Below are 26,956 nucleotides of genomic sequence, written 5' to 3' on the forward strand. Positions count from 1 at the left end.
ATTTTCACATATTTTAAGATTTTTATCTTTTCAAAGTTGACATGAGATTCATTTTACTTGGTTCCTTCTGCTAAAGAGGAAAGCATTGGGGCTTATATCATGATTTCTTTAAATCGAGTCGATTTCGGACCGAAGGTTTCGGCATGAAAAATACATCTCTGTTGATATTTTTCATAGGCAACAGTGTTGTAGTTTAATGTTGCGTGAAGCCATATTATGCAAGTTTTTCAAAAGCGCGTCATTCGTTGTTACTGTGTGAAATAAATCGGATTGGTTTTTACAGTTTATAGCGCAATTTCCAATTATAAAAATAAAAGAAAAATTTTAAAATAAAGTTGCTGCAGAATTAAAAAAGACGTTTTGAAGAGCAAGTGTGTCTTCCCTCTCTTATAAAAAGAAGAAAAACCAGGAGGTTTTAAGGAAATCGGTGCGTCTGCTGAAGAAGTATTAAAATGTAAGTAACTGCACAGTTAATTAAGCATAAGAAACAAATTATTTATTATAAAAGATGGAGTAAGATTGGAGGTGGGGTAGTCTCCGGGACCATGATCACAACAATATATAGGTTTCCCGGGGGAAGTCTATACTTCCCGGGATATGGGTCTTGACTTTTAGGAAATTTCCTACAATAGTACCTTTGGGTTCATAATGGGCTCCTCTCGGATCGGGCTGATATTTTTACCATAGTAAGTCCTTGGCTTCCTGATCACAACGATATTGATATTTCAGGGGGAAGTCCATACTTCCCGAGATATGTGTCCTGACTTTTTGATATATATCACCATTATTAACTCTTCTATATTGTCCGCATTATAAAGTACTATTCGTGAGCTTTAAAATGATATGCATATTGTTATAGCAGTAATAATGGTGATTTTCCGAAAAGTCAAGGCCCATTTCTCGGGAAGTATGGACTTCCCCTCGAAAATATGTATGTCGTTGTGGTCAGGAAGCTAAGGACTAACTATGGCAAAAATTTCAGCCCGATCAAAGCTGGAGCTCCCAAAAGACATTTAACTCTTTTGGTTTTTATCCCCTCATACGATGAAAATGTGCCAATTCGAAATAATAGTGTTAGACCCCACACGTGTTAAGAGTAAACCCGTTTCAGACAATTTGGAGTCGCTTTAGCAATGTCCTCCGTCCGTCTGTCTGGCTGGCTGGTGAGCTCGACAACTCTCAAACGGAGCCCCAGATCTGGCCCAAATTCGGCTCACAGTAGTTTTTTGACCAAACTTAGTTTTAGTTCGAAAATGGCTTATATCGGTGCACTCTTTGATATATCCCCCACACAACAATACCACCCGATTGTTGGTATTTTAAAGATTTCAGCTTCATTTTTCGACGGAAGCAGTCCTATTCAATATCTTTTTAGGTGGCAGGCCTTCGGCCGTGACATGAGATTTTCTCCTCTGGGGTATTTCCAACACAGGCTACGGGATCCAAAATATATCTATATTCATTACATTTTTAAGTTGGCCGACCTTTGGCCATATTTTTATGTTATACCATTTTGGAAAGGTCAAAAGGTACGATTTAATTTGGTACCAATATTGCGAAACCCCATAATGGGTAGTGTTTTACAAAAAACCCCATTTTGAAAACAGGTATTTTGGAAATATCTCCTAAAGTGATAGAAATAATACCGACATGTTACTACTTGTTCAAAATAAGCTTTCCAACGATACCCATATTGTAGTTATCGGTTCCGGGCCGTTTCCCACGAAAAAAGTACTTTCCTGTGATCAGGACAACAATTTCAACCACTGCAAAAAAATTCTAGAGTTTTTACTAAAATAGAGATAAGCCAAACTCCTCAGAATAACCTCCTTTATGATTTTTTATTTGAAAATTCCCCAACATAAACATGACTAATGTGTGAGTTTTCAAGCAGGATAGAGATCAAAACAATTTATAAAACTGAATTCCCTTCAATCCAATGAATTGTATTTATTTTCAAATTTTATGTTTGGAAAAAATTCCGAACATCAAAATTTCCAACAAAATCTAATTATTTTTGGATTGAAGAAGCGCTAGACATTATTTAATCATACACGCACACGAAATGTTCAGCGGCAGCAGCAGTTTGGCAGAAAATGTATGAGCCGCATGACAAATTTAAAAAAACCAAAAAATCTGGCAAAAGAAAAAGGGTTATTCAATGCAAACAATTTATAAACATTAACATACACTTTTTATATCCATCTATGCATATATTTCCCTTCACCCAGTAGTTTAGGAAGGTTTACGCGTTGAAATACATTTCTGATTAACAATATTTTCTAATAATTATCCGCTAACTCACTTTAACTATTCACGTACAATATTTTGTTTACTTTGCGTTCTCCTTTTTCGAAAGTATTGTTCAGGGAACTAAAATTTTATTTCGATCATTGCTTTTGTTACTTTATTCGCGTTTAGGGATATTCAAGTCGATTATCGACAGCGATAAGCGCTATTCTTTGTTGGACAACAGAGCCGATGTTACATGATCAATTCATCAAAATCAATTTTTAGTTTTCCGAACAATACACTTGAAAGAAGAATATTCATCTACAATATTTTATTTACATTGCGCTCGTAAATAAAATATTGTAGATGAATATTCAAGGTGAGGTAATAGATAATTATTATGAAATATTGTTGATCTAAAAATTTATTTCAGCGTGCAAACCTTCCTTATCTGGTGTGTAAAGGGAAAATTGTAATGAAAAGTGTGTGAGTGTTTATGAATCATTTGCCATGATTAACCCTTTTTTGTCATGTTTTTTTTTTGTTTTCAATATTTGTATGCTTTGTAAGCGGCCCATACATTTACTGCCAAACTGCTGCTGTCGATGAACCCTTTGTGTGCGTGTGTGATTAAATAATGTCTGGCGCTCCTTCAATTCAAAATAATTAGATTTTGTTTCAATTTTTGGTGTTCGGACTTTTTATTTTCATAAATTGATTATTAAAAGATTTGAAAATTAATACAATTCATTGGATTGAAATGATTTTAGTTCTATACACAAGGGCGGCCGAGGCGGTTAATGTTGAAGAGGGGGGACAGCTTGAAAATTTTAGAAAAAAACTCAAAATGTAGCCTGCAATTCTGGTATTTAAAGACAGTCTGACATTTAAGGACAGCCCTATGTATATTCTCCGAAGTGACAAACTAACACTATGTGGTGTAGGGTATAAATAGTTTAAGTAGATATAAAGCGGCACACATCACATTACACGATGAAAATAGGTAAAATTTTTCATTTATTGCAGTGTTAGCGTTTTTATTATTGAAAAATAGTTATGTATCTTTTTTTATTAAACATTTTGGATTATTAAAGCCTACTTGCATCATAAGTTTACTCTATTATAGTGAACAGTACTTTTTTTGGTTTGCGTTCCATATTTTATTAACGTACTTTATGTGTCCTCTTTTTTATTGATGGTTCTCGTTGTCCACTATGTTGATTTGTTTAAAGTCATAGAAGCGCAGGTGAGTTTTTAAATGAAGAAAATCGTTAAGACAGTAAGTAGTAATTTCGGCCGTGCCGAACTATTTATACCATTAACCACTATGTTTATCAATGTTGATTGTGGCAGAAACTTTCAAAATACCGAAATTCGGGAGATACCGATGTATGGGGGCTATACGGAAACGGGGACCAGCATAGGCAATTTTCTACATAGGCTGTAATACCCATTTCGGACTTCAAATACGAAATTTGGAACAGTTCCGGTTAATAATGTCGCTAAAATCATCAAAATACCGAATATCGGGATGTACCGTTATATGGGTGCTATACGAAGCCGTGGACCTGAATGTGTAATTTTGTGTCATATGCTGTATAACCTATTCCGAACTTCATATACGAAATTTGGAACAGTTCCGGTTAATAAGTAATCATCGAAATACCGAATATTGGGAGGTACAGTTATATGGGAGCTATACGAAAACGTGGGCCGACATGGCCCATTTACGAACTTAACATGCCTACTGACAAAATAAACATGTGTGCAAAATTTTAGCCTTCTATCTCATTTCGTTCGAATGATAGCGTAATTACAACAGACAGACAGATGGACATCGATAAATCGACTTAGAATTTTACGCTGATCCAAAATATATATACTTTGTGGGGTCTAACATGAGAATTTCGAGGAGTTACAAACGGAATGACAAACTTAATATACCCTCCATAGTATGGCGGAGGGTATAAAAACACTTTCTATTAAAGTTTCGATTTTAACACTTAGGCAGAAAAGGAAACTTGTTGAACTAAGTTTTAATAACAGCAGCATTTGGGGTAATTGGGACCAGGCAAGGCTAAATTCAATCAAACAAAATAATGCACATATAAGTGCATTCACTCTTATGATCAGTGCACACGGTCCATATATAGGCCGACTCTTATCGCGGAGTTCGTACGGCGCGACATTCAAAACCTCATAGAGAGAGGTTTGTGATATTCTGGTCAGGAATTTAAATCCGTGCCAGACAGGTAGGCTTTCCACTATTCCAAATAATTTACATTTATTTTTGTCCTACATGGGGTCACAACTTTTGAGTCGATGTCTAAATGTACTCTATTTTCAACCAAAAATGTTGGTCACCGTAAGAATAGATGAAATAACCATATACATTTTTAAAAACAACACAAAAATTTTTGGTTTTATTTTACTAATAAATATTCATAAAATATTATTACTGTTTTTAAAACATAATTTGGATGTTATTGAAAAATTGATCAAAACACACATTAATGAAGTGTTCCTTAAATTCCGTACAAGGTGTAGGTAGTTTTTAACAAATATAAAAAACCTGCAAAAGAAAAATGCTTAATATTTGCAAACGATGATCTACGAACATGCACTTAAACTTTCCATTTGAATTTCGATGAACTGGGCCTCCTGGCATTTGATTTTATTTTACTCCTCAGGTAAGCAAGATTTTCATTGTGAAAAACACTGTAAATGGTCAATATTTTTCAAACGTTATCCATTTACGTATATTTTGTTCCAATGTTTTGTTTATTACTTCGCGCCCTTTCAAATAAAATTATTGTATAGGGAGCAATAAATTGATTTTGTTCTCTTCTTTTGATATTTATCGATTCGATTTTGAGATTGTATCGACTTTCGACACAACATTATGTAACCGCGGCCCTGCATCAAACATACAAACGGTGATCGTTGATGTCATTGGTCGTGCTACATTATGTCGAAAATATATTTACATATCCCTGTTACTCAAAATCGAATTAAATAGCAAAACAAAGAACAAAATCAATTTCGTGTTCCCTATACAATAATTTTATTTTAACATTAGAACAAAATCAACGTAAATGGATAATGTTTGGAAAATATTGACCATTTGCAGTGTTTCTCACAATGGAAATCTTGCTTACCTGAGGAGTAAAATGAAATCAAATGCCAGGAAGCTCAGTTCATCAAAATTCAATGGAAAGTGTAAGTACATGTTCGTAGATCATCGTTTGCAATTATTAAACATTTTACTTTTGCAGATTTTTTCATGTTTAAAAAACTACCTACAATTGTGCGGAATTTAAGAAACACTTCGCTTGGAGTACCTGAAATCATTGGATCAAAAGAAGAAAATCATGGAAATGACGAGTGCCCATATGCTGCTTGTCTTCAAGAGTTTATTGAAATTCATGATTTGAGTACAAACTTTTTTGCTTTTTGCGTATTAATGTGTCTTTTGATCAATTTATCAATAACATCCAAATTATGTTATAAAACAGTGATAAAAAATTTTGGATTATTGTTCTTAAAAGAAACAAAAAACTGTTGTGTTGTTCTTAAAAATGCATATGGTTATTTCCCATATACTTTCGGTGACCAATAATTTTGGTTGAAAATAGAGTACATCGGCTGAAAAGTTGCGACCCCATATAGGACAAAAATAAATGTAAATTATTTGGAGCTACACTTGAATAGTGGAAACCCACCTGTCTAACACCTAAAAAATCTTTATTTAAATTCCTGACCAGAATATCACAAACCGGGTGCCCTGCTCATAAGTCTTATTTATGTCTTTGTGTTTGCGGGAGTCCATGCACTTATATATGCATTATTATACCCTCCACCATACATAGTATGGAGGGTATATTAAGTTTGTCATTCCGTTTGTAACACCTCGAAATATACATTTTAGACCCCACAAAGTATATATATTCTTGATCAGCGTAAAATTCTATGTCGATTTATCGATGTCCGTCTGTCTGTGGAAATCACTCTAGATTCCGAACGAAATGACATAGGTTGATGAAATTTTGCTCAGATGTATATAATGTGTGCAGGACTTTTGGTATTGAAAATGGGCCATATAGATCGACGTCTTCGTATAGCCCCCATATAACGGTACCTCCCGATATTCGGTATTTTGATGATTTTAGCAACATTTTTCACCGGAATTGTTTCAAATTTCGTATTTAATTTTCGCAATGAGTACTACAACCTATGCCAGTAAAATATCTACGCAGATCCACATCTTCGGATAGCCCTTATATAAAGGTACCTCCCGATATTCGGTATTTTGATGATTTTAGCGACATTTTTCACCGGAATTGTTTCAAATTTCGTATTTAATTTTCGCAATGGGTACTACAACCTATGACAGAAAATGGCCTATGTAGGTCCACATCTTCGGATAGCCCCCATATAACGGTACCTCCCGATGTTCGGTATTTTGGTGATTTTAGCGACATTTTTCACCGGAATTGTTTCAAATTTCGCATTTAATATTCGCAATGGGTACTACAACCTATGCCAGTAAAATATCTACGCAGATCCACATCTTCGGATAGCCCACATATAACGGTACCTCCCGATATTTGGTATTTTGATGATTTTAGCGACATTTTTCACCGGAATTGTTTCAAATTTCGCATTTAATATTCGCAATGGGTACTACAACCTATGACAGAAAAATATCTATGCAGGTCCACATCTTCGCTTAGCCCCCATATAACGGTATCTCCCGATATTCAGTATTTTTATACCCTCCACCATACATAGTATGGAGGGTATATTAAATTTTTCATTCCGTTTGTAACACCTCGAAATATACATTTTAGACCCCTCAAAGTATATATATTCTTGATCAGCGTAAAATTCTATGTCGATTTATCGATTTCCGTCCGTCTGTCCGTCTGTGAAAATCACTCTAGCCACCGAACGAAATGACATAGGTTGATGAAATTTTGCTCAGATGTATATAATGTGTGCAGGACTTTTGGTATTGAAAAGGGGTCATATAGGTCGACGTCTTCGTATAGCCCCCATATAACGGTACCTCCCGATAGTCGGTATTTTGATGATTTTAGCAACATTTTTCACCGGAATTGTTTCAAATTTCGTCTTTAATTTTCGCAATGGGTACTACAACCTATGACAGAAAATTGCCTATGTAGGTCCACATTTTCGGATAGCCCCCACAGAACGGTACCTCCCGATGTTCGGTATTTTGGTGATTTTAGCGACATTTTTACCGGATTTGTTTCAAATTTCGCATTTAATATTCGCAATGGGTACTACAACCTATGCCAGTAAAATATCTACGCAGATCCACATCTTCGGATAGCCCCCATATAACGGTACCTCCCGATATTCGGTATTTTGATGATTTTAGCGACATTTTCGCCAGAATTGTTTCAAATTTCGCATTTAATATTCGCAATGGGTACTACAACCTATCTATGCAGGTCCACATCTTCGCTTAGCCCCCATATAACGGTATCTCCCGATATTCAGTATTTTTTTCATTTTAGCTTTATTTTTCGACGGATTTTTTTTAAATTTCAAATTCCTTCTAAATGATGGAGGGTATTAAAAGTTCGGCCCGGCCGAAATTGGCTGCTTATTTACTTGTTTTGTGTAAATAAATTCAGCCTTTCCTGGTCCAAACTACCCCAAATGCTGCTGTTATTAAAATTTAGTTCAACAAGATTCCTTTTCTGCCTAAGTGTTAAAACCGAAATTTTAATAGAATGTGTTTATACCCTACACCACATAGTGGTAAGGGTATTATGTATTTGTGAATTTGTTTGTAACAGAGAGAAATAAGCGAGATAGACCCATGGTTACTTTTGAAGATATTCATAGAATCATTTTTTTAATCGATTTATGCATGTCCGTCCATGTATTCTTGTGAACAAAATGCAGGTCGTATTTATTATCCGATTGAGATGTAATTTTGCAAACAATGTTTGTTTGGTTTGGATCAGATTTAGATATAGCTCCCATATATATCTTCATCCGATTTTTGGTTTATTGTGCACAACCTGTGCAATAATACCCCAAATGGGATGAAATTTGGCAAATGTAGCCGATGTACACCAAGAATTAACTCTGCGGGATATGGTGAAAATCGGATGTGATTTAGATATAGCTCCCACATATATCTTGATCCGATTTTTGGTTTATTGTGCACAGCCTGTGCAATATCAGCCCAAAGGGGATGAACTTTAGCACATGTAGTCGGTGTACACCAAGAATTAACTCTATAAAATTTGGTGAAAATCGGATCTGATTCAGATATAGCTCCCATATATAACTTCATCCGAGTTTTGATGCATTGTGCACCAAATGTGCAAATTAGCCCAAAAGGCATGAAATTTGACACATAAGGTCGAGTGAAGGCTATAAAAACCCAATGCAATTTTGTGCACATAACAGCAGTGGTGTAGGGTGTCATATAGTCGGCTCCGTCCGGGTTGATGTTGGGCTGTAGGTGAGTTCTAAGGCTGGATTTTTTGACGTTTGGAAGGGTACGAAAAGCAACCGAGAAGAGCTACAGCTCTGCAATTTGGATTCAGCGTCACCGATGGTGTGTAGGATAGATGTGACAAATCGTTTTTGGAAATTTGTACCAAAAGGGTACGAAAACTTCTAATATGTACTTTAAATGTTACTATTCGTATGTTATGAATGAATGGACCTAGAATCGTCGAATTTGGTATGAGAATCAATAATGGAAAGCTCTCTATAGTTATATAAAGAAGTTTTGGAAAACGAGAGCAATAAGTGTTGGAATACTTCTAAATAGGATATAATTGTTGAGTAGAGAAAGGTGGGTGGATATATGGAGATGTTTTAAAAAACGAGTACCATAATTGACAAAAAAGTACTTAATAATGTACAATTCGAACGTAAATATAATGAGTAGAGGTGGAAATTCGTAATTTTGTGTTAGGGTGGAAAGGTAGAGATGCAAATCGAAATGTTGTGTTAGATGGATATATGGAAATGTTTTGAAAAAAGGGTACCATTACTGTTGGAAAAGTACTATATAAGGTATAATTTAATAGTAAATGAAGGAGTAGTGTTGAAAATCCGAAAGTATATGGACTTAGCCATATTGGGTGACTACAAATCGCATTTTTTTCTGACGTGGGAATATATTTAGGGAATAATAGATTGGGTGGTCTAATCCCATTTTTGATGGCGAATTCAGAAATCTCACACCTCCAAATGGGACAACAGTGGACCCAAAAGTATATGGACTTAGCCATATTGGGTGAAAATGAATTCAAATCGGAATTTTTTTAATTCAGAGTTCCGATTTGCTTGCGAGCGATTATTACTCGCTCGAGGAAGCGATCAAAAAGTGAGAGCGATTGCTCCAGTTTCGCTTTCCGATCGAATTCGTGCAAGAAACACAGAGTATGTTTAAGCTCTGCTTAGCATATTTTATCGTTAAATTATTTTTTGTAAAGGAAGAAAAGATTGAAGACGCGTATTTGAAAATGAATCTATAATAATTATTAGTCCCAATTTTTTTTACTTTAATTTTACGTATTCTTCAATAGATGTAAAATAACCCTCTCTATAAAACAAAACTTAAAACTTTTCTTTTATTAGTTAATTTTTTAAAATTTCGTTGAAAGTTTTTTTTTAGTTCAACATGTTTTCCCTAGTAAAGTTTGACAATGACGGTGACTTCTATGTTGTCAAAACAAAAGACGTGAAGCATCACAATTCCGACAATTGTATTGTAAAGTATAAAGGCTGTTCGTACTCCGCAATTTTCATTAAAGCTGACGGTAAGTTAATACAATTTAATATACAAAACATATTCTAACATAGTTAAGCCGTTTTTTTAAATAAGGATATAAATTATGTGTCTATGCGACACATTAGTTTCCATGACATGCCTGTATATTGTGGAATCATGATAATAACTTTTTTTCATCGCATGTCCTTGTCAGCATGCAAAGGGTATGAAAAATTATTGCTAAAATATGCAAAAATGATTTTTAAGAAAAAAATTACAGCAGGTGAATAAGAAATAATATAATTTTCAAACCCGCGTCGGAATTTTATAAATATTGCTCGAATTTTATTTCCAAAAATATTTGTAAAATTTCTGGAACAAATTTGGTCACAAAATAGAAAAACGATCATTTAGATCGTGCTACTTTGTCCAAAAAATAAATAAAAATAAACTTAAAGCATCACAGGCGCCATTTTTTCATAATTAAACACAAGAAACAATATGACTGTAACAGTCTAAAAAGCGTCAAAGGAAAATGTTTTACTTACTAACCGAATTAAGTATAACTCAAGATTATATCCGTCGGAGTTTTGTAGAGTTCCGTAGAATACATTAGAGTTAGATTTTATATTAGAACGTTACCAGGACTAAAATATTAATACATTAATTTTCATAGATAATAAAGAAAATCTTGAAGAGAAGAAACAAAGTGAGAATTTAATGGGGACAATAAACGCGGAGAATCAAGAAACACAAATAGCACCAAGAATTCCTGCGAGCCGTGGTCGTGCTTATCAAAATATTTCACCGTCGACAATGTTATACATGAAAGAGTATATAAAAAATCTACCTCCACTAGGATCAAACAGATCAGATAAAGAGCCTATGTCTTCAGTCACTATACATGGTGAAAATAACGCATCGGATTCGGAAGAGAATAATACGACAGATTTTTCATCTTTTGAAACTATATCAAGAGGACAATTTGATTTATCAAGGTAAGCATACTTAGCCCAAAAAACCATAAGTTTATGGGAGAAGCAAGAAACGTTTTAAAAATAAAACTAAAAATATCTATCAAAAATAATTGACACTAAATATTTTTTTATTATAGATTATTTAAATTCTCCTTGATCACATATGACGATTCAGAATTTTGTGTAGTAAATTCCAAATCTATAACACAAATCCAAGGAGGTACGTGTGTGGTGAAATGTAAAGGCGGAAAATAAATAAAACAGCTATTGAAGATAGAGAAAACAAAAAAAGATCTAAGAAGGAAGATTTGCCAAAAAAAAAAGATATCAAACAACTTTATGATTTTCTAAGAACCAAAATGGTATATTCTATAGCTACATTAACTAAACAATTTATCTTTGATGATTGGAAAAATCTTTTGGAAACTACTCTAATATGTCTACAAGTGTTCAATCGACGACGAGCCGGTGAGATCGAGAGAATAACTATTGAAAACTACAATAAGAAGGAAACTATTACTGACAATATAGAAGCTGGATTTATTGATAATATTTCTAACCAATCTTTTGAATTCGCTAAACAGTATGTAAGAATTACCCTAAGAGGCAAATTAGGACGTACTGTCAGCATATTGCTGGATCCTTTAAGTAGAAAGGCAGTTGACCTTATATTAAAGCATCGCAACAGTGCCGGAATCCCGAAATCAAATCACTATATTTTCTCGGCTCCCGGATCATCAGGAATATCAAAAAAATATATAAGAGCTTGCCCGTTATTACGCAAGTTTGCCTTAGAGTGTGGGGCTACTATTCCTCACACATTAAGAGGAAATAAATTAAGGAAGCATATAGCAACGTATACAGCTTTGCTAAACGTTGAAGAAGCCACAGTGGATAAGCTAGCAAATTTTCTTGGGCACCATAAGGATATACACAAAAGTATTTATAGAGTATCGGTACCAATGGCGGAAATCACCACAGTGTCCAAGATTTTGCTGTCAGCTGCTGGTTGTAGGAATGAGGAAAACTCCGAAAATAATAGTTTTGATAATCTTCGTGGAAACATATCTTCCGAATCTGAGTCATCATCTGATGAATCAGATAATATTACATATGGCGCAAATTTGGTAAAAAAGAAAATTAGTAGTAAGTATAATAAGAAGGAAGACTAGTAGTACCTACAATAAGAAACTTGATAGTAAGTATATTGAGTAGAAACTATAACTAAGCTTGCGTAGACTTATGTTTCAAAATACACAGTGGTTAATTTACCGAAAACCATGACCAAAATCAAATGCATTATGATCTAGCTTTAATTTTTTTTTTGTATTCCTGATTTTATATTTCATTTCACTTAACTCTCCTACTGAGTATTAATGTGGCCTTTTTGGTCCACTCACAAAATTATTTAAACAGTACAAATATTTTTTTAGATTATGCTACCGGCACTTTCAAACTCCCCAAATTGCCTTATTTAAAATCCAGTAAAGATTTGATATCATGGCCGATTTGACATTTTACAGATTAATCACAAATGCAATAATAATTGGTCTGTTCCAGAAATGCAGGAATGTTAAAGTTTTTACTGCCTTAACCAATTTCCTCTTTACGATATCGGAAAAAATTGCAAAACTAGTAGATTCTTGCAGGTTCTGGAACAAGGCCAATACAAACTATTTTTTCTATTATATTTTAAATCGGTTAGTTGTTTCCAATATATATAAACAGAGTACATTACTTGTTTTAAATATTTTTATATTAGATTTTCTAATCAAAAATAAATTTGGAGTACATATTTGTTTGCATAATTTATATTGCATTTGGTTTTGATCAGGTTTTTCGTGTGCAATTTTTCACTGTGCTATGCCGAAAAAAATGAATGCTAATGAAGAAAGATAAAACTGTTATATTCTTAAACGACCTTAATCTTTTGTTCGCATTCATTTTCATTTGACATTATTAAATAGGATGTTTGTTACATCTGTTTTAGGCTTATGAAATGATTATTGTGTAATTTTTACAGATACTTCTTGCGGAAAAACAAAAAAATGCCGGTGGACAATCGATGAGCAAGAAGCTTTGACTGCTGAATTTGGGGATATTTCTTCAATGGAAAAGTTGCCATCTTTCAAGGAGTGCATGAGGGTCGTGTCTGAAAATGAAGTGCTATGCTGCAGAACCCCAGCACAAGTAAAAACGTTTATAGACAACAAAAGGAAAAAAGGCAAAAAAATTAAGGTTGATATTAATGATGATATTAATGATTTTAATAAAGATATTAATGATGAAATTTTTCTTTCATTACAACAATCTCTTCAACAATAATTTTCCAAAACCCTTTTCGGGTAGTTATTTTACAATGCAATGTTGTTAAATTAATATATACACAATGTGCACTAAATCTTGTATTAATTTCATATTGTAGATACAAAATATTTGACCAACAATTTTTTCCATTAGGTCTTGTAGTAAATTATTATACACATTATAATATAATTATAAATGTATACTTATATAAAAAAAAATAAGTCATATAATTTAATACAAACCGCTTTATTTATATACACGAATATAAAAACTTCAAATGTTTATTTAAAATTAAGAGTGTAATAAAATTGCACTATAACTCTAACTGTATTATAAATATATAAAATATTTAATAATATCGAAAGAAAACACTTTATATAAATCATCATATGAATTTTACACGTTTCTTTTAAATTAAATTAATTTGTTTAAATTTATGTTTGCAATAAACATAGTGTTTATATGAACAACTGACAATTACAATATATACAGTTGATTTTCACATATTTTATTATTCAGGAACTGATAAATAGAGCAAAATCCATCATTAGAAATTGTGAGAGTCTACTGTATATTTGAGAACTTTTATTTTGTTACCTTTAAGTGTTGATTTTTTAAGTATTTTTCCCAGCAAAAAATATATAAAAGTTTGGAATTTCTTACTGTACAATCAGTTTCTATAACAATTTACTTAGAATCAAAAAATGCTCCGTCCCAAAACTTGAGCCTAATTCATAATAAAAATAAAATTCCGTTGTCTACTGATAACCCACACTACTTTTCTTCACGCGGATCAAAATTCATTTGATTATCCTAATCCTAAATTATTATCCTAATAATAATTTCATGAGAAGGTTGAAGAACATTGAATTGACAGTAATTCCTAAGTTCTTCAGAAAAATGATTTTTTGGATCCCAATTTTCATGCTTAATATTTCTCTACCACAGAAAACATAGTAAATCAAAGGACAGGGAGTAAAACATCATTGGCAGAGATGTTTGTCATAACGATATGAAAGTCGACACTAAAATCAAGGCAGGTTAGAAAATTTTTACTTAGGCCCCTTCTATAACGAAGAAAAAACGTAGACAGTCTCCATTACAGAAGACGACAACAAAAGTCATATTATACACAGAAGAAAAGTGAGTCTACAACATTCCAGTCAAAACTTGTGGACATAGGTCCAAAATTTGCCATAGACCCCAGAAAGCGCGCCAAAACCTTGAACCATTGTTTCAAAGTATTTTCCAGTGTGTGTGTGCATATTTGCATTTTGCAATTTGCATATTTGCATTTTGCAATCTATTAGTCCAATATTTTGAATAGTTCATAACGCGCCCAAAAAAACTTAAGTATCTTACAGTCTGTGAGCACATTTAACCACAAAATGGGCTGTAATTTGACATTTAAAGTGGAGTGGATATTTAAGGAATATGTTTTCCTGAAATATCGATTTTTAAAGAATATGTTGTCTTCAAACTTGATTTTCATACCGGCAAACCCGACTGATACTATTTAACTTGTTTATGTATATTTTGTCCTCAAACTTCAATTTTATAAGAAGATGTTGCTCTCAAGCGAAATTTTTGAACTCCTGAAAAAATTTTTTCCTGAAGCGAACTTTTTTAAGATAAAAAAATGTTTTAAACTCAGGTTTTTTTTAGGAATATATGTGTATGTTGCTCATGTTATATTTGCAGTTTTCCCAAAGGACATCCGGTTATCATGCAACGGCGTTAAGTTGTGTTGAATATATTTGACAACGTGGTGGCAACCCACAACAAAATATACGCCGTGTGCATTTTGGGGACAGTGTCTGAAAGGAGCTACAACATATATGATGACCTCAAAGTAGTCGTTATGTAAAAAATATGTTGCAAATCAAAAGTTTTCGGGAAAATTACCTAATAATTATTAAATGTAGCTGAGGAAGGCCCTAATTATACTAAAAATGGGTTCAAAAGTTAAAAAAATTGCTGTCCCCAAACAAAGCATTTGACATATATATATATATATATATATATATATATATATATATATGTGTGTGTGTGTGTGTATATATAGTATGTTTAGTAAAAAATTGTATATATGGTAAAGGTAGGAAAACGATTTTACTACGATAACCGTTTTTTACAAATTTCAATAATTTTTATTCATTATTTTCAATTCCAAGGCGTATATTCCACAACAGCTGGTCTTTTGATTCAACAGCTTTCGTTCGTTGTGGCGCTTATGTTCTCAATTATACACTTTTTTCCGTAAAGTGAGAATTGACTTCCTCCGTCGTTCTTTTCAGCAGATTGACCGTAGAATCAACTACCGATATCTGCTTTTTCGTTAGTTCTTTAAGATCATGTTGGTTGGCTATTAATATCGAGAACGATTCTCGTCGTCCATCACTTCAAATGCCCAATGCTGAAAAGGTCCTATGAAATTCAATGTCGTTTACCTTCCCTCAGGGATAAACGATTATTCGCCTTGATTTTGTTTACTTTATACTCCATATTGTTTATGACTGACCAGCATTGATCCTCGTATGTTTGGTGTTTAGGGCATATCTTATTCGAGGTGTTTAACAACCTTGTTGCAAGCTCCAGTGTATGGTTTCATTTCAAAATAAACAACCATGTTCCACGAAGATGCGGCCACATGAATTTGTGAAAACGGATCTAGATACATTTCGTCGACAATGTTCAATTTTTTACGGAAGAGGCCTTAGTCGATTTTACCAAACAAAGATTCATAATGATGGTCAGCATCATTACAGGATTTCTTATTAGCTTATGTAATCGCTTTGTAGTGTTCACTGACATGAGCCTCTAAATGGACGTTCAATTGCCGGAGCCTCTAATAATGGACGTCCAATTATAGAATGGACTGGTGTTAAGGTTTAGATGTGCTCCCTGCTGCTATCTAGTTCTTGTAAGGGCCTTGAGTTTAATACCGCTTCTATTTGGGTCAGCACTGTGCTAATTTCTTCATACGTCAACTTCATGTCGCTAACGGTTCTTTTTAGGTGATACTTCATCGCGATACTTCATTCTTCCCACAACCCTCCGAAGTGAGGAGCTGCCGGGGTGATAAAATGTCATTTAACTCGTTCATTTTGCTTTCCAATAAATTTAATGACGAGTCTAAAGGTCCTTTTCTTATTGCTCCAGTCTTTTCTTTTTTATACCCTTCACCATACTATGGAGGGTATATTAATTTTGTCATTCCGTTTGTAACTCCTCGAAATACTCATGTCAGACCCAACAAAGTATATATATTCTTGATCAGCGTAAAATTCTAAGACGATTTAGCCATGTCCGTCCGTCTGTCTGCGTGTCTGTCTGTCTGTTGTAATCACGCTATTTTTCGAACAAATTGAGATAGAAGGCTAAAATTTTGCACACATGTATATTTTGCCAGTAGGCAGGTTAAGTTCGTAAATGGGCCATGTAGGTCCTAGTTCTCATATAGCCCCCATATAACGGTACCTCCCGATATTCGGTATTTTGATGATTTTACCGACATTATTCACCGGAATTGTTTCAAATTTGGCATTTGAAGTTCGTAATAGATACTAAAACCTAAGACAGAAAATTATCTGTGCAGGTCCACGCCTTCGTGTAGCCCCCATATAACGGCACCCCCCGATATTCGGTATTTTGATGATTTTAGCGACATTGTTTACCGGAATCGTTTCAAATTTGGTATTTGATGTTCGTAACGAATATTACATCCTAAGTCAAAAAATGAGCCATGTTGGTCCACGTCTTCATATAGCCCCCATATAACAATACCCCCCGATATTCGGTATTTTGATGATTTTAGCGACATTACTTAACGGAATCGTTCCAAATTTGGTATTTGAAGTTCGTAATAGATACTGCAGCATAAAACAGAAAATGGGCCATGTAGGTCCACGTCTTCGTATAGCCCCCATATACCGTACCCCCCGATATTCGGTATTTTGATGATTTTAGGGACATTATTTACCGGGATTGTTTCAAATTTCGCATGTGATGTTTGTATTGGATACTTCAGCCCATGCCAGAAAATTGTCTGTGCAGGTCCACGTCTTCGTATAGCCCCCATATAACGGTACCCCACATATTCGGTATTTTGATGATTTTAGCTACATTATAAACAGATTTTTCTTCAAGTTTCGCATTTAAATATTGTAATAACTTATGACAAAAGTTGCCTATGCAGGTCCACGTCGTCGTATAAGCATTCGGTATTTTTAAAATTTTAGCAGAATTTTTAACGGATTTTATTTTTTTTTTTTTGGAAATTGACAAATTTTTACCAAATGGTGGAGGGTATTAAAAGTTCGGCCCGGCCGAACTTACTGCTTTTTTACTTGTTTATTCCTGTTTTTTTTTTATTTTTTGCTGGTTCGTTTTTTTATAATGTCGCCTCCTTAGCTGTTTTCTTTTATTATTTTAATTTTTGTTCCCTTTTCGTTTCGACTTTTGATGTCCTCTTTCGTTTTTCTTTTTGTTGCAACTAATATTATTTTAGGTCGTTGATTCTTTTTTTTTCGAAGGACTAATGTTAAGATGAGAAAAGAGTCTAATCTCCCTTTCGATTGTCAATTTTATTTGGTTAAATATTTTTCTTAACAGTCTTAATGTGTCTTATTGGTAGAACAACACCCACTTATCTTCTGTTCACATTAAGTGTCATAAACTATCTGGCACTTTAAGACACAAGGTGTTTAACAATATTAAAGATCGAGCATTGTCTATGTGAAGGTTAAACTAATGAAAAAATCATGTTCATATTTCTATGAACAACACCTTTCGGTTATTGATGTAAGAATCGGCTATCAGGATAATCTTAATTATTGATTCTTAGGGTACAGAAGACACATTAAGCCAAGTGATTACAATGGCAAAAATTATCTCAGCAAATCTGAACAAATACTTATCAGAACTTTATAGATTAAAATATTTCTCAATCTCACTTTGAAAGAACCACTAGAGTTTCGATTCAGGAAAACCTTTTATCGATGTAAACTCTATGTGTTACAGGAATATGATTTACATACACATCACAATAAAAAATAATAGAGATACGTTTTTTTCCAAGTGCAAGTGCTACTAAAATTTTCCCCCTCCAAAATCAGACTTGGGGTTTAATCACCTAAGTCTGATCACGCTTGCAAAGAAAAGGAAAAATCGTTACTGACGCATATTTTTGGCATAATATTTGCCTACTGTATTTCCTCGCAGGTCTTCGAGCTGGGAATACCTATTTGAATTGTAGCCATGCATGTGTAGTGGACATCAACGCATGTTCGATGCTACTGAGCAACTGACCCCAGTTCTATTTGTGGGCCGAAATGCAAACTCGGTAATTGCTGAAGCTTTATCGGGATCAGTTTTAATAACACAATAGCTTACCAAATGTTCTAAGTATCAAACATCTGAAACACAAAGACTGCTCTTTTCGACATTAATTGTAAGGTCGGACTCTCTAGTCTTCAGCAAACCAACCGTAGAACCTCAAGATGCCCATTGAACAATCCCGAAATTATCAACAAATCATCGAGGCAAACAAATACATGGGTCCTTACTTCCGCTGGGATTACCTTGTCCCTCAACCGAGACATTGTCTTCGGTGCATTAAAAAGCCCCAAAGGCACCTCGGTATATTGGTACAAGGGGTCCCAGGATCTTTAAAAGCGGGGTTTCCTCTAGATTCGCGATCAAGGGGACTTGCCAAAAACCGGTGGTATATTCTGCTTTAGGAAGACGGCTTAGTATTCCCTTAGTATCAGGCGAAGGGCACGCATCGCCCATAGTTACAGAAATCAGCTTGCGATTATCACGACAGAGTCTATTTTTCCTGTTTTCTATGAGGAAACCCTTGTGAGGTTCAGGCGCTTGTGGAGTCCTACATTATCCCTAGCTCTAGCATACAATCTAATTCGACGTAAATAAACGTTTTCCTTGTGGGATAACTTGTAAATGCATGGGTATTTCGGTACTAGTATCTATAGAATGACAGAGTATTTTAGAACTATTTAAACCTGATCTCACATATGTTTTTGGAGTAAGGAAAGATGGATGCTAGAAGCTAATTCAGACATCCAGGCAGAATTATCTGATAAAAAAAATCAACACTTTGGAACAAATCCTTGTCAAGACATGGAACTACAAAAGTAGTAAGTGATTTCTCAATTCCCTAAAACCTATTAGAAGTCTCTACGCTTCCATAGATTTTCTGCCTTGAGCAATCAGCCATTTTACCTGAAGAGTAAAGCTTTTTATAGGGACGACCTGAATCTAGGTAGTATTTAGCAGATTTTGCCACTATAAAGATCAAGGATGTCCCTGTATCTAAGAGCCCTAGAGTATTTTCACCAAAGAGGGTCGCCTCAGCGAACGGCCTGACATCAGACGGTTTGTCTACAACTGAGGATATGAAAGTATTCTTAAAATTATTAACTTTCTTCCAAAAATTGCACAATTGTTTTGCTGACCTAGAGGCTGCTCTTTCACCACCAAAAATTCTCCTTTGGCTTCCTTATACACCTTTCATCGAACATGAAAAGGTTTAATTATATGAATTTGTTGTTTTTTGAATATGATAATGAGTTTGAATCACTATTTAATTTCATCACTTTGCATTTCAAACAGTTCGGTTTATTTGACGCTGTTTGGTGGCTGCTTGAACAAACAAAATCTGTCATATGTTTGACTGTAATGTGAACATCGAATCAACCCTGTATTAATTTCACATTTCTTCAGTCGAATTGGGAAAACAAATTTCGATCAAATATGTGCCCAGTGTGACCGTACCTTTAGGGTACAGAACTCACATTAGGACAAGCGGGTAGCTTATTCCAAATTCTAGCTACCTCTGACTGCAGTTGTTCCGGACTTATAATCAAAGGGTGTACGTGACTATTATTCGCGTCTAACAATATCTCCAAACCATTTTGCACCTCGTCACATTCTTCCTCGAGTTCATGCATCTGTTTGTTAATCATAAAGAACCGAATTGAATCTCTATAGACGAAACAGCTCTCGTTTGTTGTGGCGCTTATGTTCTCAATTATACACTTTATTTCCGTAAAGTGAGAATTGACTTCCGCTGTCGTTCTTTTCAGCAGATTGACCGTAGAATCAACTACCGATATCTGCTTTTTCGTTAGTTCTTTAAGATCATGTTGGTTGGCTATTAATATCGAGGACGATCCTCGTCGTCCATCACTTCAAATGCCCAATGCTGAAAAGGTCCTATGAAATTCAATATCGTTTACCTTCCCTCAGGGATAAACGATTATTCGCCTTGATTTTGTTTACTTTATACTATATATTGTTTATGACTGACCAGCATTGATCCTCGTATGTTTGGTGTTTAGGGCATATCTTATTCGAGGTGTTTAACAACCTTGTTGCAAGCTCCAGTGTATGGTTTCATTTCAAAATAAACATCCATGTTCCACGAAGATGCGGCCACATGAATTTGTGAAAACGGATCTAGATACATTTCGTCGGCAATGTTCAATTTTTTACGGAAGAGGCCTTAGTCGATTTTACCAAACAAAGATTCATAATGATGGTCAGCATCATTACAGGATTTCTTATTAGCTTAGCTTTGTAGTGTTCACTGACATGAGCCTCTAAATGGACGTTCAATTGCCGGAGCCTCTAATAATGGACGTCCAATTATAGAATGGACTGGTGTTAAGGTTTAGATGTGCTCCCTGCTGCTATCTAGTTCTTGTAAGGGCCTTGAGTTTAATACCGCTTCTATTTGGGTCAGCACTGTGCTAATTTCTTCATACGTCAACTTCATGTCGCTAACGGTTCTTTTTAGGTGATACTTCATCGCGATACTTCATTCTTCCCACAACCCTCCGAAGGAGCTGCCGGGGTGATAAAATGTCATTTAACTCGTTCATTTTGCTTTCCAATAAATTTAATGACGAGTCTAAAGGTCCTTTTCTTATTGCTCCAGTCTTTTCTTTTTATACCCTTCACCATACTATGGAGGGTATATTAATTTTGTCATTCCGTTTGTAACTCCTCGAAATACTCATGTCAGACCCAACAAAGTATATATATTCTTGATCAGCGTAAAATTCTAAGACGATTTAGCCATGTCCGTCCGTCTGTCTGCGTGTCTGTCCGTCTGTCTGTCTGTCTGTTGTAATCACGCTATTTTTCGAACAAATTGAGATAGAAGGCTAAAATTTTGCACACATGTATATTTTGCCAGTAGGCAGGTTAAGTTCGTAAATGGGCCATGTAGGTCCTAGTTCTCATATAGCCCCCATATAACGGTACCTCCCGATATTCGGTATTTTGATGATTTTACCGACATTATTCACCGGAATTGTTTCAAATTTGGCATTTGAAGTTCGTAATAGATACTAAAACCTAGGACAGAAAATTATCTGTGCAGGTACACGCCTTCGTGTAGCCCCCATATAACGGTACCCCCCGATATTCGGTATTTTGATGATTTTAGCGACATTGTTTACCGGAATCGTTTCAAATTTGGTATTTGATGTTCGTAACGAATATTACATCCTAAGTCAAAAAATGAGCCATGTAGGTCCACGTCTTCATATAGCCCCCATATAACAATACCCCCCGATATTCGGTATTTTGATGATTTTAGCGACATTACTTAACGGAATCGTTCCAAATTTGGTATTTGAAGTTCGTAATAGATACTGCAGCATAAAACAGAAAATGGGCCATGTAGGTCCACGTCTTCGTATAGCCCCCATATACCGTACCCCCCGATATTCGGTATTTTGATGATTTTAGCGACATTATTTACAGAGATTGTTTCAAATTTCGCATGTGATGTTTGTATTGGATACTTCAGCCCATGCCAGAAAATTGTCTGTGCAGGTCCACGTCTTCGTATAGCCCCCATATAACGGTACCCCACATATTCGGTATTTTGATGATTTTAGCTACATTATAAACAGATTTTTCTTCAAGTTTCGCATTTAAATATTGTAATAACTTATGACAAAAGTTGCCTATGCAGGTCCAAGTCATCGTATAAGCATTCGGTATTTTTAAAATTTTAGCAAAATTTTTAACGGATTTTATTATTTTTTTTTTTTGGAAATTGACAAATTTGTACCAAATGGTGGAGGGTATTAAAAGTTCGGCACGGCCGAACTTACTGCTTTTTTACTTGTTTATTCCTGTTTTTTTATTTTTTGCTGGTTCGTTTTTTATAATGTCGCCTCCTTAGCTGTTTTCTTTTATTATTTTAATTTTTGTTCCCTTTTCGTATCGACTTTTGATGTCCTCTTTCGTTTTTCTTTTTGTTGCAACTAATATTATTTTAGGTCGTTGATTCTTTTTTTTTTTTCGAAGGACTAATGTTAAGATGAGAGAAGAGTCTAATCTCCCTTTCGATTGTCAATTTTATTTGGATAAATATTTTTCTTAACAGTCTTAAGGTGTCTTATTGGTAGAACAACACCCACTTATCTTCTGTTCACATTAAGTGTCATAAACTATGCTGCACTTTAAAACACAAGGTGTTTAGCAATATTAAAGATCGAGCATTGTCTATGTGAAGGTTAAACTAATGAAAAAATCATGTTCATATTTCTATGAACAACACCTTTCGGTTATTGATGTAAGAATCGGCTATCAGGATAATCTTAATTATTGATTCTTAGGGTACAGAAGACACATTAAGCCAAGTGATTACAATGGCAAAAATTATCTCAACAAATCTGAACAAATCGGTATTTTGATGATTTTAGCTACATTATAAACAGATTTTTCTTCAAGTTTCGCATTTAAATATTGTAATAACTTATGACAAAAGTTGCCTATGCAGGTCCACGTCGTCGTATAAGCATTCGGTATTTTTAAAATTTTAGCAGAATTTTTAACGGATTTTATTTTTTTTTTTGGAAATTGGCAAATTTTTACCAAATGGTGGAGAGTATTAAAAGTTCGGCCCGGCCGAACTTACTGCTTTTTTACTTGTTTATTCCTGTTTTTTTATTTTTTGCTGGTTCGTTTTTTTATAATGTCGCCTCCTTAGCTGTTTTCTTTTATTATTTTAATTTTTGTTCCCTTTTCGTATCGACTTTTGATGTCCTCTTTCGTTTTTCTTTTTGTTGCAACTAATATTATTTTAGGTCGTTGATTCTTTTTTTTTTTTCGAAGGACTAATGTTAAGATGAGAAAAGAGTCTAATCTCCCTTTCGATTGTCAATTTTATTTGGTTAAATATTTTTCTTAACAGTCTTAAGGTGTCTTATTGGTAGAACAACACCCACTTATCTTCTGTTCACATTAAGTGTCATAAACTATGCTGCACTTTAAAACACAAGGTGTTTAACAATATTAAAGATCGAGCATTGTCTATGTGAAGGTTAAACTAATGAAAAAATCATGTTCATATTTCTATGAACAACACCTTTCGGTTATTGATGTAAGAATCGGCTATCAGGATAATCTTACTTATTGATTCTTAGGGTACAGAAGACACATTAAGCCAAGTGATTACAATGGCAAAAATTATCTCAGCAAATCTGAACAAATACTTATCAGAACTTTATAGATTAAAATATTTCTCAATCTCACTTTGAAAGAACCACTAGAGTTTCGATTCAGGAAAACCTTTTATCGATGTAAACTCTATGTGTTACAGGAATATGATTTACATACACATCACAATAAAAAATAATAGAGATACGTTTTTTTCCGAGTGCAAGTGCTACTAAAATTTTCCCCCTCCAAAATCAGACTTGGGGTTTAATCACCTAAATCTGATCACGCTTGCAAAGAAAAGGAAAAATCGTTATTGACGCATATTTTTGGCATAATATTTGCCTACTGTATCTCCTCGCAGGTCTTCGAGCTGGGAATACCTATTTGAATTGTAGCCATGCATGTGTAGTGGACATCAACGCATGTTCGATGCTACTGAGCAACTGACCCCAGTTCTATTTGTGGGCCGAAATGCAAACTCGGTAATTGCTGAAGCTTTATCGGGATCAGTTTTAATAACACAATAGCTTACCAAATGTTCTAAGTATCAAACATCTGAAACACAAAGACTGCTCTTTTCGACATTAATTGTAAGGTCGGACTCTCTAGTCTTCAGCAAACCAACCGTAGAACCTCAAGATGCCCATTGAACAATCCCGAAATTATCAACAAATCATCGAGGCAAACAAATACATGGGTCCTTACTTCCGCTGGGATTACCTTGTCCCTCAACCGAGACATTGTCTTCGGTGCATTAAAGGCACCTCGGTATATTGGTACAAGGGGTCCCAGGATCTTTAAAAGCGGGGTTTCCTCTAGATTCGCTATCAAGGGGACTTGCCAAAAACCGGTGGTATATTCTGCTTTAGGAAGACGGCTTAGTATTCCCTTAATATCAGGCGAAGGGCACGCGTCGCCCATAGTTACGGATTATCACGACAGAGTCTATTTTTCCTGTTTTCTATGAGGAAACCCTGGTGAGGATCAGGCGCTTGTGGAGTCCTACATTATCCCTAGCTCTAGCATACAATCTAATTCGACGTAAATAAACTTTTTCCTTGTGGGATAACTTGTAAATGCATGGGTATTTCGGTACTAGTATCTATAGAATGACAGAGTATTTTAGAACTATTTAAACCTGATCTCACATATGTTTTTGGAGTAAGGAAAGATGGATGCTAGAAGCTAATTCTGACATCCAGGCAGAATTATCTGATAAAAAAAATCAACACTTTGGAACAAATCCTTGTCAAGACATGGAACTACAAAAGTAGTAAGTGATTTCTCAATTCCCTAAAACCTATTAGAAGTCTCTACGCTTCCATAGATTTTCTGCCTTGAGCAATCAGCCATTTTACCTGAAGAGTAAAGCTTTTTATAGGGACGACCTGAATCTAGGTAGTATTTAGCAGATTTTGCCACTATAAAGATCAAGGATGTCCCTGTATCTAAGAGCCCTAGAGTAATTTCACCAAAGAGGGTCGCCTCAGCGAACGGCCTGACATCAGACGGTTTGTCTACAACTGAGGATATGAAAGTATTCTTAAAATTATTAACTTTCTTCCAAAAATTGCACAATTGTTTTGCTGACCTAGAGGCTGCTCTTTCACCACCAAAAATTCTCCTTTGGCTTCCTTATACACCTTTCATCGAACATGAAAAGGTTTAATTATATGAATTTGTTGTTTTTTGAATATGATAATGAGTTTGAATCACTATTTAATTTCATCACTTTGCATTTCAAACAGTTCGGTTTATTTGACGCTGTTTGGTGGCTGCTTGAACAAACAAAATCTGTCATATGTTTGACTGTAATGTGAACATCGAATCAACCCTGTATTAATTTCACATTTCTTCAGTCGAATTGGGAAAACAAATTTCGATCAAATATTTGCCCAGTGTGACCATACCTTTAGGGTACAGAACTCACATTAGGACAAGCGGGTAGCTTATTCCAAATTCTAGCTACCTCTGACTGCAGTTGTTCCGGACTTATAATCACATCGTCACATTCTTCCTCGAGTTCATGCATCTGTTTGTTGATCATAAAGAACCGAATTGAATCTCTATAGACGAAAATGCTCTCGTTTGTTGTGGCGCTTATGTTCTCAATTATACACTTTATTTCCGTAAAGTGAGAATTGACTTCCGCTGTCGTTCTTTTCAGCAGATTGACCGTAGAATCAACTACCGATATCTGCTTTTTCGTTAGTTCTTTAAGATCATGTTGGTTGGCTATTAATATCGAGGACGATCCTCGTCGTCCATCACTTCAAATGCCCAATGCTGAAAAGGTCCTATGAAATTCAATATCGTTTACCTTCCCTCAGGGATAAACGATTATTCGCCTTGATTTTGTTTACTTTATACTCTATATTGTTTATGACTGACCAGCATTGATCCTCGTATGTTTGGTGTTTAGGGCATATCTTATTCGAGGTGTTTAACAACCTTGTTGCAAGCTCCAGTGTATGGTTTCATTTCAAAATAAACATCCATGTTCCACGAAGATGCGGCCACATGAATTTGTGAAAACGGATCTAGATACATTTCGTCGGCAATGTTCAATTTTTTACGGAAGAGGCCTTAGTCGATTTTACCAAACAAAGATTCATAATGATGGTCAGCATCATTACAGGATTTCTTATTAGCTTAGCTTTGTAGTGTTCACTGACATGAGCCTCTAAATGGACGTTCAATTGCCGGAGCCTCTAATAATGGACGTCCAATTATAGAATGGACTGGTGTTAAGGTTTAGATGTGCTCCCTGCTGCTATCTAGTTCTTGTAAGGGCCTTGAGTTTAATACCGCTTCTATTTGGGTCAGCACTGTGCTAATTTCTTCATGGAGGGTATATTCTTCGACTATGGAGGGTATATTAATTTTGTCATTCCGTTTGTAACTCCTCGAAATACTCATGTCAGACCCAACAAAGTATATATATTCTTGATCAGCGTAAAATTCTAAGACGATTTAGCCATGTCCGTCCGTCTGTCTGCGTGTCTGTCTGTCTGTCCGTCTGTCTGTCTGTCTGTTGTAATCACGCTATTTTTCGAACAAATTGAGATAGAAGGCTAAAATTTTGCACACATGTATATTTTGCCAGTAGGCAGGTTAAGTTCGTAAATGGGCCATGTAGGTCCTAGTTCTCATATAGCCCCCATATAACGGTACCTCCCGATATTCGGTA

At 34.9% G+C, this 26,956-nt stretch overlaps 1 protein-coding gene and 1 long non-coding RNA gene across 2 annotated transcripts; one reads left to right on the top strand and one right to left on the bottom strand.

Annotated features, from left to right (window-relative positions):
* Positions 1 to 332: 332 nt before the first annotated feature.
* LOC131800790 (uncharacterized) lies at positions 333 to 13,771 on the top strand. Its single transcript, XM_059118488.1, has 6 exons — positions 333 to 454; positions 9,894 to 10,049; positions 10,677 to 10,998; positions 11,115 to 12,123; positions 13,001 to 13,215; positions 13,327 to 13,771. The coding sequence occupies exons 4-6, from the start codon at positions 11,337 to 11,339 to the stop codon at positions 13,354 to 13,356; spliced, it is 1,032 nt and encodes a 343-aa protein (XP_058974471.1). The 5' UTR covers positions 333 to 454; positions 9,894 to 10,049; positions 10,677 to 10,998; positions 11,115 to 11,336; the 3' UTR covers positions 13,357 to 13,771.
* On the bottom strand, positions 1,823 to 2,518 carry LOC131800791 (uncharacterized). Its single transcript, XR_009341563.1, has 2 exons — positions 2,191 to 2,518; positions 1,823 to 2,136 (listed from the first exon to the last, which is right to left on the bottom strand). It is a non-coding gene; the product is annotated as an uncharacterized LOC131800791 (long non-coding RNA).
* Positions 13,772 to 26,956: the final 13,185 nt, after the last annotated feature.

This window comes from Musca domestica, unplaced genomic scaffold (assembly GCF_030504385.1).
Source record: "Musca domestica strain aabys unplaced genomic scaffold, Musca_domestica.polishedcontigs.V.1.1 13, whole genome shotgun sequence".
NCBI classification, from domain to species: domain Eukaryota; kingdom Metazoa; phylum Arthropoda; class Insecta; order Diptera; family Muscidae; genus Musca; species Musca domestica.